General features: G+C 42.7%; 1 protein-coding gene across 4 annotated transcripts in view; it reads left to right on the forward strand.

The window, feature by feature from the left end:
• Positions 1-14,310, forward strand: part of SACS (sacsin molecular chaperone) — a 76,733-nt gene extending 62,423 nt beyond the window's left edge. For all 4 annotated transcript variants that reach the window (XM_027116693.1, XM_027116697.1, XM_027116695.1 and 1 more), the window contains one exon: positions 1,440-14,310. In XM_027116693.1, coding sequence (XP_026972494.1) covers positions 1,440-12,997 — 11,558 coding nt within the window. In that variant the 3' untranslated portion in view covers positions 12,998-14,310. The remainder of the gene's footprint in view (positions 1-1,439) is intronic.
• Positions 14,311-14,401: the final 91 nt, after the last annotated feature.

Below are 14,401 nucleotides of genomic sequence, written 5' to 3' on the forward strand. Positions count from 1 at the left end.
CTATGCTAGTCAGACTATTGACAAGATTTTATGACTTCTTAAATATTACTACTTGACTTACCCTAAGTCACACAATGTAGAAACTGATAATAATCAGAATGTGGGTATTGATGTCTTCAAAAGTTGCAAAAGTATGCCCTTGCTTAAACTTCTATGGCAGTAATTTTAAATGTCTTATTGTAACATGAAAGATAATTTTCTTGGTAGAAAGTAAGGTCATCTTCCTGATGTGTGAGTCTGTGGAACAAGGGTGTCTTTCCTTGGTTAACAAATGCTGATACAGAAAAATTTCAAGGGGCTTGAGGTGTGCCCCCTTTTATAACTTGCCAAAATTAGTCTTTTAAGAGTCTAGAAATTACGTGTACCTAGGGAGAAAATGGAATATTAGTTTTCCATAAGATTGAATTTGAGATGCTTTTTATTTCTCTATATGGGCAAATAACATACCTATAGGTACCTAGTGTTATTTTAAAATTTTATTACTTCTGGTATTGCAGATAAAATACTCTGAAACACAACATGCACTTAGAAATAAAATGTTATTTTCTAGACCACTGATTAAAAGTCAGCAAAAATCTTTTTTTCCCCAGAGAAAACCTTATTAGTCTCCTAGTTTATAAAACATCTGGGAGTGGAGCTGCCTTGTTGGGGGTAACCCTGCCTTCACAGCAGGGCCCGCTTCCCCTGTTGCTTGTCCCTGAAGCACTTCTGCAAAGCCCAGATCCCAGAAGAACACACTTTACTTTGTGCTAAGTACCAAGTAAGCGCTGCCTCGGAGGGTTGTGACTGTGCTCCGTACCCGGACACATGCACAGAGCAGTCTTAGAGCTAGAACCTCAGCCTCATCCTTTCTCCAGATGAGAGACTTCCAGTCCCAGAGAGGCTGTGGTGGAGAGGAAACTGGTGGAGAGGAAACTCCAGTGTCCTGGCGGCCTCAGCTCCTGGCAGCCTTGGTCAGCTGGGACAGGGTGCTAGCCCCCGTGCGCTCACTTGGGCCTTGCTTTATCCTGTGGCCACCCGGCTCCTGGAAACCGGGCCTCCTTATAAATTACTTACCCTTAAATAAAAGGGTATTTATTTAAACTTTTCTTTGGTGCTTTTATTTGTGAACAAATCACCGCTAAAAATTATTTTCCATGTTGATTCTGTTTGCAGGGCATTATAGGATAATTTTTAAAACACATCTAAATGCATTTTAGATATTTATTTAAAATGAGCACTTTCTCCAGAGAGAACTATCACTCCCACAGGCTATTATAAATACGGATTTATGTGTGATCAGCCCAGTTATGCCCTATTTTTGCGTTTTCACAGTGTACTTAAAACTCTCAAAATGACTTTCTAGTACTATTTAATCTGTCTAATCTATGAGAATAGAAAGTTAAATACGTTACAGTAGAATTGTATGTATTCATAACATTTCTTTATGTGATTCACAGGAAGACCGTGTACCCAGCTACAGCTTCTAAACCCAGAACGTTTTGCACGTCTTATCAAAGAAGTAGTGAACACATTCTGGCCTGGCAGGGAGTTGATTGTTCAGTGGTATCCATGTGATGAAGACAAAAAGCACCCATCTATTTCGTGGCTTAAAATGGTGTGGAAGAATCTCTATATACATTTTTCAGAGGATTTGACTTTATTTGATGAGATGCCACTAATCCCTAGAACCGCACTAGAAGAAGGTCAGACGTGTGTGGAACTCATCAGACTCAGGATCCCCTCATTAGTCATTTTAGATGATGAATCTGAAGCACAGCTCCCAGAATTTTTAGCTGACGTTGTACAAAAACTTGGAGGGATTGTCCTTAAGCAATTAGATGCCTCCATACAACATCCACTTATTAAAAAATACATTCATTCACCATCCCCAAGTGCTGTTCTGCAGATGATGGAGAAGATGCCTCTGCAGAAGCTGTGCAACCAGGTTGCGTCGCTCCTTCCAACGCACAAAGATGCCCTAAGGAAGTTCTTAGCTAACTTAACTGATAGCAGTGAAAAGGAGAAAAGAGTAATTCAGGAACTGACAATATTCAAGCGCATTAACTATTCATCCAGTCAGGGGATCTCCTCCTACACCAAGCTGAAGGGCTGCAGGGTCCTGCACCACACATCCAGGCTCCCGGCTGGCCTGCGGCTCTCCATCTCAGTCGTGGACAGCAGTGACGAGGCCACCATCCGCCTGGCAAACCTGCTCAAGGTGGAGAAGGTAAAGACCACCAGCTGCCTAAAGCTTATCTTAAAAGACATCGAAAATGCATTTTATTCACACGAGGAGATGACACACCTTATGCTGTGGGTCCTCGAGAATCTATCCTCTCTTAAAAATGAGAATCCAAATGTGCTTGATTGGCTAATGCCATTAAAATTCATTCAGATCTCACAGGAGCGGCTGGTGTCGGCCAGTGAGCTCTTTGACCCTGATGTGGAAGTGTTAAAGGACCTCTTCTATGATGAAGAGGAAACTTGTTTCCCACCCTCAGCTTTTACCTCACCAGATATTCTTCACTCTTTAAGACAGATTGGTTTAAAAAACGAAGCCAGTCTCAAAGAGAAAGATGTTGTGCAAGTGGCTAAAAAAATTGAAGCTCTACAGGCCAGCTCTTGTCCAAATCAGGAAATGCTCCTGAAGAAAGCCAGAACGCTCTTACTGGTCTTAAATAAGAACCACGCCCTGCTGCAGTCACCTGAAGGGAAGATGGCCCTGAAGAAAATAAAATGGGCTCCAGCTTGCAAGCAAAGGCCTCCAAACTACCCAGGATCCTTAGTCTGGAAAGGGGATCTCTGGGATCTCTGTGCCCCCGCGGACATGTGCGACGCGGCCCATGCCATTCTGGTCGGCTCATCACTTCCTCTTGTTGAGAGTGTCCACGTGAACTTGGAAGAAGCTTTAGGTATCTTCACAAAACCTGATATCAATGCTGTCTTAAAGCACTTTAAAATTGTTGTCGATTGGTATACTTCGAACACCTTTAGTGATGAAGACTACTATCAGTTCCAGCACATTTTGCTCGAAATTTATGGATTCATGCATGATCATTTAAATGAAGGGAAGGATGCTTTTAGAGCCTTAAAATTTCCATGGGTTTGGACTGGCAAAAAGTTCTGTCCTCTCGCCCAAGCTGTGATAAAACCGTTTTATGATCTTGACCTTCAGCCTTATTTGCACAGTGTGCCTAAGACCATGGCAAAGTTCCATCAGCTGTTCAAGGCCTGCGGTTCAGTAGAGGAGCTGACACCAGATCACATTTCCATGGTCATTCAGAAGGTGTACCTCAAAAGCGGCCAAGACCTCAGTGACCAAGAAAGCAAACAGAATCTTCATCTGATGTTGAATATCATCCGATGGCTTTATAGCAATCAGATTCCAGCAAGCCTCAACACACCAGTTCCTATACATCATAGCAGAGATCCTTCCAAGCTTATCATGAAGCCAATTCATGAATGCTGTTACTGTGACATCAAAGTTGATGACCTGAATGACTTACTGGAAGATTCCGTGGAACCAATCATTTTGGTGCATGAGGACATACCCATGAAAACTGCAGAGTGGCTGAAAGTCCCATGCCTCAGTACAAGACTGATCAACCCCGAAAACATGGGCTTTGAGCAGTCAGGACAAAGAGAACCACTGACTGTAAGAATTAAAAATATTCTGGAAGAATACCCTTCAGTGTCAGATATCTTTAAAGAACTTCTTCAAAATGCTGACGACGCAAATGCAACAGAATGCAGCTTCATGATTGACATGAGAAGAAACATGGACATTCGAGAGAATCTCCTGGACCCGGGGATGGCAGCGTGTCATGGGCCGGCTCTGTGGTCGTTCAACAACTCTCAATTCTCAGATTCGGACTTTGTGAACATAACAAGGCTAGGGGAATCTTTAAAGAGGGCAGAAGTTGACAAAGTTGGGAAATTTGGTCTTGGGTTTAATTCCGTGTACCACATCACCGACATTCCCATCATCATGAGTCGAGAATTCATGATAATGTTTGATCCCAACATAAACCACATCAGTAAACACATTAAAGACAGATCTAATCCCGGGATCAAAATTAATTGGAGTAAACAGCAGAAAAGACTTAGGAAATTTCCTAATCAGTTCAAACCATTCATAGACGTATTTGGCTGTCAGTTACCTCTGACCGTGGAAGCACCTTACAGCTATAGTGGGACTCTGTTCCGACTGTCCTTTAGAACTCAGCAGGAAGCCAAAGTGAGTGAAGTTAGCAGTACCTGCTACAACACAGCAGATATTTACTCTCTTGTGGATGAATTCAGTCTCTGTGGACACAGGCTTATCATTTTCACTCAGAGTGTAACCTCAATGTATCTGAAGTACTTGAAAATTGAGGAAACCAATCCCAGCTTAGCTCAAGATACAATCATAATTAAAAAAAAATTGTGCTCTTCCAAAGCATTGATTGCACCTGTCATCAGTGTTTTAAAAGAAGCTGCTAAGCTCATGAAGACTTGCGACAGCAGTAACAAGAAGCTCCCCGCTGATGCACCCAAGTCCGCTTGCATCCTTCAGATCACAGTGGAGGAATTTCACCACGTGTTCAGAAGGATTGCTGATTTACAGTCGCCACTTTTCAGAGGTCCAGATGATGACCCAGCTGCTCTCTTTGAAATGGCTAAGTCCGGCCAATCCAAAAAGCCATCGGATGAGTTACCACAAAAAACGATGGAGTGTACCGTGTGGCTTATCTGTACCTGCATGGATACAGGAGAGGCTCTCAAGTTTTCCCTGAGTGAGAGCGGGAGAAGGCTGGGAGTGGTTCCTTGTGGGGCTGTGGGAGTTTTTCTGGCTGAGATCCAGGACGGGAAGTGGGCTGTGAGACCACAGGCTGGGGAGGTGTTCTGCTATTTGCCCCTACGAATCAAAACAGGATTGCCAGTTCACATCAACGGGTGCTTTGCTGTTACTTCAAACAGGAAAGAGATCTGGAAGACAGATACAAAAGGACGCTGGAACACCACCTTCATGAGACACGTGGTTGTGAAAGCTTACCTAGAGGCACTCAGCATCCTGCGTGACCTGGCCATGAGTGGGGAGCTGATGGACTATACTTACCATGCAGTGTGGCCTGACCCTGATCTGGTTCATGATGACTTCTCTGTAATTTGTCAAGGGTTTTATGAAGATATAGCTCACGGGAAAGGGAAGGAATTGACAAGAGTCTTCTCTGATGGATCCACATGGGTTTCCATGAAGAATGTGAGATTTCTAGATGACTGTATACTTAAGAGAAGAGATGTTGGTCCAGCAGCCTTCAAGATATTTTTGAAATACCTCAAGAAGACTGGGTCGAAAAACCTCTGTGCTGTTGAACTTCCTTCTTCAGTAAAATTAGGATTTGAAGAAGCTGGCTGCAAACAGATACTGCTTGAAAATACATTTTCAGAGAAACAGTTTTTTTCAGAAGTGTTTTTTCCAAATATTCAAGAAATTGAAGCAGAACTCAGAGATCCTTTAATGAATTTTGTTCTGAATGAGAAAGTTGATGAGTTCTCAGGTATTCTTCGTGTTACTCCATGTATCCCTTGCTCGCTGGAGGGGCATCCTCTGGTTTTACCATCAAGATTAATCCACCCTGAAGGACGGGTTGCAAAGTTATTTGATACTAAAGACGGACGATTTCCTTACGGCTCTACTCAGGACTACCTAAATCCTATTATTCTGATTAAACTCGTCCAGTTAGGTATGGCAAAAGATGATATTTTATGGGATGACATGCTAGAACGTGCCGAGTCAGTAGCTGAAATTAATAAAAGTGATCACGGTGCTGCTTGCCTAAGAAGTAGCATCCTGTTAAGTCTTATTGATGAAAAACTAAAAATAAGGGATCCTAGAGCAAAGGACTTTGCTGCAAAATATCAAACAATCCCCTTCCTCCCGTTTCTCACAAAACCAGCAGGTTTTTCTTTGGACTGGAAAGGTAACAGTTTTAAGCCTGAAACCATGTTTGCAGCAACCGACCTTTATACAGCTGAGCATCAGGACATAGTTTGTCTTTTGCAGCCAGTTCTAAACGAAAATTCACATTCCTTCAGAGGCTGCGGTTCAGTGCCACTGGCTGTTAAAGAGTTTTTGGGGTTACTGCGGAAGCCCACAGTTGACCTGGTCATAAACCAATTGAGAGAAGTTGCACAATCAGTTGATGATGGAATCACATTGTACCAGGAGAACATCACCAATGCTTGCTACAAATACCTTCATGAAGCAATGATGCAAAGTGACATCACTAAGATATCAATTATTGAAAAGTTAAAAACGTTTAGCTTCATTCTAGTTGAGAGTGCATATGTTGACTCAGAAAAAATTGCTTTTCATTTGAATTTTGAAGCAGCCCCATACCTTTATCAGTTGCCTAATAAATATAAAAATAGTTTCCGTGAACTTTTTGAAAGTGTGGGTGTGAGGCAGTCTTTTACTGTTGAAGATTTTGCCCTTGTTTTGGAATCTATTGCTCAAGAAAAAGAAACAAAACAAATAACAGAAGAGAATTTTCAGCTTTGCCGGCGAATAATCAGTGAAGGAATATGGAGTCTCATTAGAGAAAAGAAACAAGAATTTTGTGAGAAAAATTATGGCCAAATATTATTGCCAGATACTAATCTTAAGCTTCTCCCTGCAAAATCTTTATGCTACAATGATTGTCCCTGGATAAAAGTAAAGGATAGCACTGTAAAATACTGTCATGCAGATATACCGAGGGAAGTGGCTGTGAAACTAGGAGCAGTACCAAAGCGGCATAAAGCCTTAGAAAGGTATGCGTCCAACATCTGCTTTACAACACTGGGCACTGAATTTGGACAGAAGGAAAAACTGACCAGCAGAATTAAGAGTATCCTTAATGCCTATCCTTCAGAAAAGGAAATGCTGAAAGAACTTCTTCAGAATGCTGATGATGCAAAGGCTACAGAAATCTGTTTTGTGTTTGACCCTCGACAGCATCCAGTTGATAGGATATTTGACGACAAGTGGGCCCCCTTGCAGGGGCCAGCACTGTGTGTGTACAACAACCAGCCTTTCACAGAAGACGATGTCAGAGGGATTCAGAACCTCGGGAAAGGCACCAAGGAAGGAAATCCGTGTAAAACTGGACAATACGGAATAGGATTCAATTCTGTGTATCACATTACAGACTGCCCTTCTTTTATTTCCGGCAATGACATCCTGTGTATTTTTGATCCTCATGCCAGATACGCACCAGGAGCCACATCTGTTAGTCCTGGACGCATGTTTAGAGATTTGGATGCAGATTTTAGGACACAGTTCTCAGATGTTCTGGATCTTTATCTGGGAACCCACTTTAAACTGGATAATTGCACAATGTTTCGATTTCCTCTTCGTAATGCAGAAATGGCAAAAGTTTCAGAAATTTCTTCAGTTCCATCATCAGACAGAATGGTCCAGAATCTTTTGGACAAACTGCGGTCAGATGGGGCTGAACTTTTAATGTTTCTTAATCACATGGAAAAAATTTCTATTTGTGAAATAGATAAAGCTACGGGAGCCCTAAACGTGCTGTATTCTGTGAAGGGCAACATCACCGATGGAGACAGGCTGAAAAGGAAGCAGTTTCATGCATTTGTGATTGACAGTGTCACTAAAAAGAGGCCGCTCAAGGACATACCAGTTCAGCAGATCACCTACACTATGGATACGGAGGACTCTGAGGGAAACCTTACCACCTGGCTAATTTGTAATAGATCAGGTTTTTCAAGTATGGAGAAAGTATCTAAGAGCGTTATATCAGCTCACAAGAACCAAGATATCACTCTCTTCCCACGTGGTGGAGTAGCTGCCTGCATCACCCACAACTACAAAAAGCCCCACAGGGCCTTCTGCTTTCTGCCCCTCTCTTTAGAGACGGGGTTACCGTTTCATGTGAATGGCCACTTTGCTCTCGATTCAGCCAGGAGGAACCTGTGGCGGGATGACAATGGGGTGGGTGTTCGGAGTGACTGGAACAACAGCTTAATGACGGCCCTGATCGCTCCCGCGTACGTCGAGTTATTAATCCAGTTAAAAAAGCGCTATTTCCCTGGTTCTGACCCGACGTTATCGGTCTTACAGAACACGCCTATTCATGTTGTAAAGGACACCTTAAAGAAGTTTTTGTCATTCTTCCCAGTCAACAGGCTTGATCTACAGCCAGATTTATACTGTCTGGTGAAAGCACTTTACAGCTGCATCCACGAGGACATGAAGCGCCTTTTACCCGTTGTGCGGGCTCCGAACATTGATGGCTCCGACCTGCACTCTGCAGTGATAATCACCTGGATTAATATGTCGACTTCAAATAAAACTAGACCATTTTTTGACAATTTGCTGCAGGATGAATTACACCACCTTAAAAATGCAGACTATAACATCACCACACGCAAAACAGTGGCAGAGAATGTCTATAGGCTGAAACACCTGCTTTTGGAAATTGGCTTCAACTTGGTTTATAACTGTGATGAAACTGCTAATCTGTACCACTGTCTGATAGACGCCGATATTCCCGTTAGTTATGTCACCCCTGCTGACGTGCGATCTTTTTTAATGACGTTTTCCTCTCCCGATACTAATTGCCATATTGGGAAGCTGCCTTGTCGTCTCCAGCAGACTAACCTGAAACTTTTTCACAGTTTAAAACTCTTAGTTGATTACTGTTTTAAGGATGCAGAAGAAAACGGGATTGAAGTGGAGGGACTGCCCCTTCTCATTACATTAGACAGTGTTTTGCAAACTTTTGATGCAAAACGACCCAAGTTTCTAACAACATACCATGAATTGATTCCATCCCGCAAAGACTTGTTCATGAATACATTGTACCTGAAGTACAGTAATATTTTACTGAACTGTAAAGTTGCAAAAGTGTTTGACATTTCCAGCTTTGCTGACTTGTTATCCTCTGTGTTGCCCCGTGAATATAAGACCAAAAGTTGCACAAAGTGGAAAGACAGTTTTACAAGTGAGTCTTGGCTTAAGAGCGCATGGCATTTTATCAGCGAATCCGTAAATGTGAAAGAGGATCAAGAAGAGACAAAAGCAACCTTTGACACTGTTGTTGACACCCTAAAAGACTGGGCATTGCTCCCTGGAACAAAGTTTACTGTGTCAGCCAATCAGCTTGTAGTTCCCGAAGGTGATGTTCTGCTTCCTCTAAGTCTCATGCACATTGCAGTCTTTCCAAATGGCCAGAGTGATAAGGTTTTTCATGCTCTCATGAAAGCTGGCTGTATTCAGCTTGCTTTGAACAAAATCTGCTCCAAAGACAGTGCATTTGTTCCTCTGCTGTCATGTTACACAGCAAACATAGAGAGCCCCACAAGCATTTTGAAGGCTGTGCATTATATGGTCCAAACCTCAACTTTTAGAACTGAAAAATTAGTGGAAAGTGACTTTGAAGCACTTTTGATGTATTTCAACTGCAATTTGAATCACTTGATGTCCCAAGATGACGTAAAAATTTTAAAGTCACTCCCATGCTACAAATCCATCAGCGGTCGCTATATGAGCATTGCGAAATTTGGAACATGCTATGTGCTTACAAAAAGTATTCCTTCCGCTGAAGTGGAAAAATGGACACAATCATCGTCCTCTGCATTTCTTGAAGAAAAAATACACTTAAAAGAACTATATGAGGTGCTAGGTTGTGTGCCTGTAGATGATCTTGAGGTCTATTTGAAACACCTCTTACCAAAAATCGAAAATCTCTCTTATGATGCAAAATTAGAGCATTTGATCTATCTTAAGAATAGACTCTCAAGTATTGAAGAATTGTCAGAGATCAAGGAACAACTTTTCGAAAAACTGGAAAGTTTATTGATAATCCATGACACTAACAGTCGACTAAAGCAAGCCAAACATTTCTATGATAGAACGGTGAGAGTTTTTGAAGTTATGCTTCCCGAAAAATTGTTTATTCCTAAGGACTTCTTTAAAAAATTGGAACAACTTATAAAACCCAAAAATCAAGTTGCATTTATGACATCCTGGGTAGAATTCTTAAGAAATATCGGACTAAAACACATCCTTTCTCAGCAGCAGTTGTTACAGTTTGCTAAGGAGATCAGTGTGAGGGCTAATACAGAAAACTGGTCTAAAGAAACACTGCAAAATACAGTCGATATCCTTCTCCACCATATATTCCAAGAACGAATGGATTTGTTATCTGGAAATTTTTTGAAAGAACTGTCTTTAATACCATTCTTATGTCCCGAGCGGGCCCCTGCCGAATTCATTCGATTTCATCCTCAGTATCAAGAGGTAAACGGAACGCTTCCTCTTATAAAGTTCAACGGAGCACAGGTGAATCCAAAATTCAAGCAGTGCGACGTGCTCCAGCTGTTATGGACGTCATGCCCTATTCTTCCAGAGAAAGCCACCCCCTTGAGCATCAAAGAACAAGAAGGGAGTGACCTTGGTCCACAAGAACAGCTGGAGCAGGTTTTAAGTATGCTGAATGTGAACCTGGACCCCCCTCTGGATAAGGTCATCAATAACTGCAGGAACATATGCAACATCACAACTCTGGATGAAGACATGGTCAAGACTAGGGCAAAGGTCTTAAGGAGCATATACGAGTTTCTCAGCGCAGAGAAAAGGGAGTTCCGTTTTCAGCTGCGGGGCGTTGCTTTTGTGATGGTGGAAGATGGCTGGAAGCTTCTGAAGCCGGAGGAGGTGGTGATCAATCTTGAGTACGAGTCTGATTTTAAACCGTATCTGTACAAGCTGCCTTTAGAACTGGGCACCTTTCACCAGCTGTTCAAACACTTAGGCACTGAAGATATCATTTCAACCAAGCAGTATGTTGAAGTGCTGAGCCGCATATTCAAAAATTCTGAAGGAAAACAGTTAGATCCTAATGAAATGCGCACCGTTAAGAGAGTCGTTTCTGGCTTGTTCAAGAGTCTACAGAATGACTCGGTGAAGGTGCGGGGCGATCTCGAGAACATCCGGGACCTTGCACTCTACCTGCCAAGCCAGGATGGGAGGCTGGTGAAGTCCAACATCCTGGTGTTTGATGACGCCCCGCATTACAAGAGCAGGATCCAGGGCAATATCGGTGTGCAGATGCTGGTGGATCTCAGCCAGTGCTACCTGGGGAAGGACCACGGGTTCCACACGAAGCTGACTATGCTCTTTCCTCAGAAACTCAGACCTCGTCTGCTGAGCAGCATCCTCGAGGAGCAGTTGGATGAGGAGACTCCCAGGGTCTGCCAGTTTGGAGCACTGTGCTCTCTTCAGGGCAGGCTGCAGTTACTCCTGTCCTCTGAACAGTTCATCACAGGCCTGATCAGAATCATGAAGCATGAAAACGATAACGCTTTTCTGGCCAACGAGGAGAAAGCCGTGCGACTCTGCAAAGCTCTAAGAGAAGGCTTGAAAGTGTCCTGTTTCGAGAAGCTTCAGACAACGTTAAGAGTTAAAGGTTTCAATCCTATTCCTCAGAGCAGAAGTGAAACTTTTGCTTTCCTGAAGAGGTTTGGGAATGCAGTCATCCTGCTCTACATACAGCATTCAGACAGTAAAGACATTAACTTCCTGTTAGCCTTGGCAATGACGCTTAAATCAGCGACCGACAATTTGATTTCCGACACTTCATATCTAATTGCTATGCTAGGATGCAATGATATTTACAGGATCAGTGAGAAACTCGACAGTTTAGGAGTGAAATACGACTCTTCAGAACCATCGAAACTTGAACTTCCAATGCCCGGCACTCCGATACCTGCTGAGATTCATTACACTCTGCTTATGGACCCAATGAATGTCTTTTACCCCGGGGAATACGTCGGGTACCTTGTTGATGCTGAAGGTGGGGAGATCTATGGGTCGTACCAGCCGACATATACATACGCTATTATCGTACAGGAAGTTGAAAGAGAAGATGCTGACAACTCTAGTTTTCTGGGAAAGATATATCAGATAGATATTGGTTATAGTGAATATAAAATAGTTAGCTCTCTTGATCTGTATAAGTTTTCAAGGCCAGAGGAAAGCTCTCAGAGCAGAGACAGTGCCCCTTCCACACCCACCAGCCCTACAGAGTTCCTGGCCCCTGGTCTACGAAGTATCCCTCCTCTTTTCTTTGGTAGGGAGAGCCACAAGACCTCATCTTCGAAGCATCATTCCCCCAAGAAGCTTATGGTGAATTCTTTACCAGAAATTTTAAAAGAAGTGACATCAGTGGTGGAGCAAGCTTGGAAGCTTCCAGAATCTGAAAGAAAAAAGATTATTAGGCGGTTGTATTTGAAGTGGCACCCTGACAAAAACCCAGAGAATCATGACATTGCTAATGAAGTTTTTAAACATCTGCAGAATGAAATTAACAGATTAGAGAAACAGGCTTTTCTAGATCAAAATGCAGACAGAGCCTCGAGGCGAACGTTTTCAACCTCAGCATCCCGATTTCAGTCAGAGAAGTACTCATTTCAGAGATTTTACACTTCATGGAATCAAGAAGCAACGAGCCATAAATCTGAAAGGCAACAACAAAATAAGGAAAAATGCCCACCTTCAGCCGGACAGACTTACTCTCCGAGGTTCTTTGTTCCCCCCACCTTCAAGTCAGTCGGTAACCCAGTCGAAGCACGCAGGTGGCTACGACAAGCCAGAGCCAATTTCTCAGCCGCCAGGAATGACCTCCACAAAAACGCCAACGAATGGGTGTGCTTCAAATGTTTCCTCTCTACCAAGCTGGCTCTGATCGCCGCCGACTATGCTGTGCGGGGCAAGTCCGACAAAGACGTGAAGCCGACTGCACTCGCGCAGAAAATAGAGGAATACAGTGAGCATCTGGAAGGCCTGACGAATGACGTCCACACCTTGGAAGCTTACGGTGTAGACAGTTTAAAAACAAGGTACCCCGATCTGCTGCCTTTCCCACAGATCCCGAACGACAGGTTCACTTCTGAGGTTGCCATGAGAGTGATGGAATGTACTGCCTGTATCATCATAAAACTTGAAAATTTTATACAACAGAAAGTGTGAACGCATTTAAAGAAAAAGCAGAGCTAGGTCTCGAATGTGTTGTAGCACAAGTATGAATTGCTGTCCTTAAGCTTCCTTGCCAGTTATTTAGGAATTGCGAAGCACACTGCAGACTGTTTGGGGAGAATTTTGGAGTTGTTATTAACATGAATTTCAACAGAAGACGTTAGCTGGATCTAAGAACTATTTTGAGGCTGGTGGTGAACTGTGGAATTGCTGGAGGCAGCTGGCCGGCTGCGGTGGCGGCTTGTTGGACTGCACTTTATACAACCAAAGCTCAGCAGTTTGTTAGATAAGAGTCTCTCTGTCTCTGGTTAGGGTGAAGTTAGTTTTATGTCTTCCATGTAGTATTTTTTGAAGGAGCTAATGAAACACTGGACATATCATTGGTTTAAACAAATAAGGGGAATTAAGTCTTTGGAGCTTATTATCTCTTTAAGTGGATCCTCTTGGGTGTGTTATTTTCTTATCAGCTGGATCCGATCATGAATTTTTTGCAGTTTTACCTATTGGACCCTCAGTACATGTGTAACATGGTACAGTACTTTACTCCTGAATATTACTTGATTGAGACTCTGCAGACGGTACTGCTGGGACGCACTGAGTACACTTTACATCCTTGTTCTGGATGTCCTCCCGCCCTGGGTTTACAGGCTTCCTGGTTCGTGAAGGTAGCACGTGGGAGACCCCGGTGGTGGCCGTTCTGGCCTCTGGATGTGAATACTGCTTCCAAGAACCGCCTGCCAAAGCGACATCTGTCACCTGTTAGAACATGTGCTTTATGTTTGTTTGTACATATTTTCCACGAACGTCATAATTTATATAGTGTGGCTGAACAGGATGTGACCTTTCGTTGTCTAAAGGTGCTGCAGTAAACACTTTTTGTCCTTCAACATGGCACTTAGTGGAGTTTTTTGGATTTCACTTTGGAGGCATTAAAAAATTGTAAAATCATGTGACAGTATCTAATAAGTTATAAAATAGGGATTATCAGCTTGTGTTTTCCCCATGAACAACTCAGAACTGACATTTAATTTCTATCATGTTTGAATGTCCTACGAACATACTTCTTTTGCAGGATGTAAAAGAAAGGTGACGAGAATTAGTTTCTATAAGTGTGCTGGCTGTAAATGATGCTAAATACAATACTTTGCGCACTAAGGGCTCACGGGGCGCAGTAAGACGGCTTTACTTTACTGGCGATAAGGAATGTTTGCGCCTCCACTATTGCATTGCTTCTGGATGTGAAGCCACGTGATCATTTCCGCTATTATATTAAGTGCCACAATTTTAATAAAGCAAATGTACATATGGAATCATTGTAGCTGGTATTTCCTGAGAAACAGTTCCTTGAAAATCAAACCTAATATCTTCCTATATGAAGTTCTGACCTGTGTGTATTTG

This window comes from Aethalodelphis obliquidens, unplaced genomic scaffold (genome assembly GCF_003676395.1).
Source record: "Aethalodelphis obliquidens isolate GAN/ISIS:26980383/991018 unplaced genomic scaffold, ASM367639v1 scaffold16, whole genome shotgun sequence".
In the NCBI taxonomy this organism is placed as follows: Eukaryota; Metazoa; Chordata; class Mammalia; order Artiodactyla; family Delphinidae; genus Aethalodelphis; species Aethalodelphis obliquidens.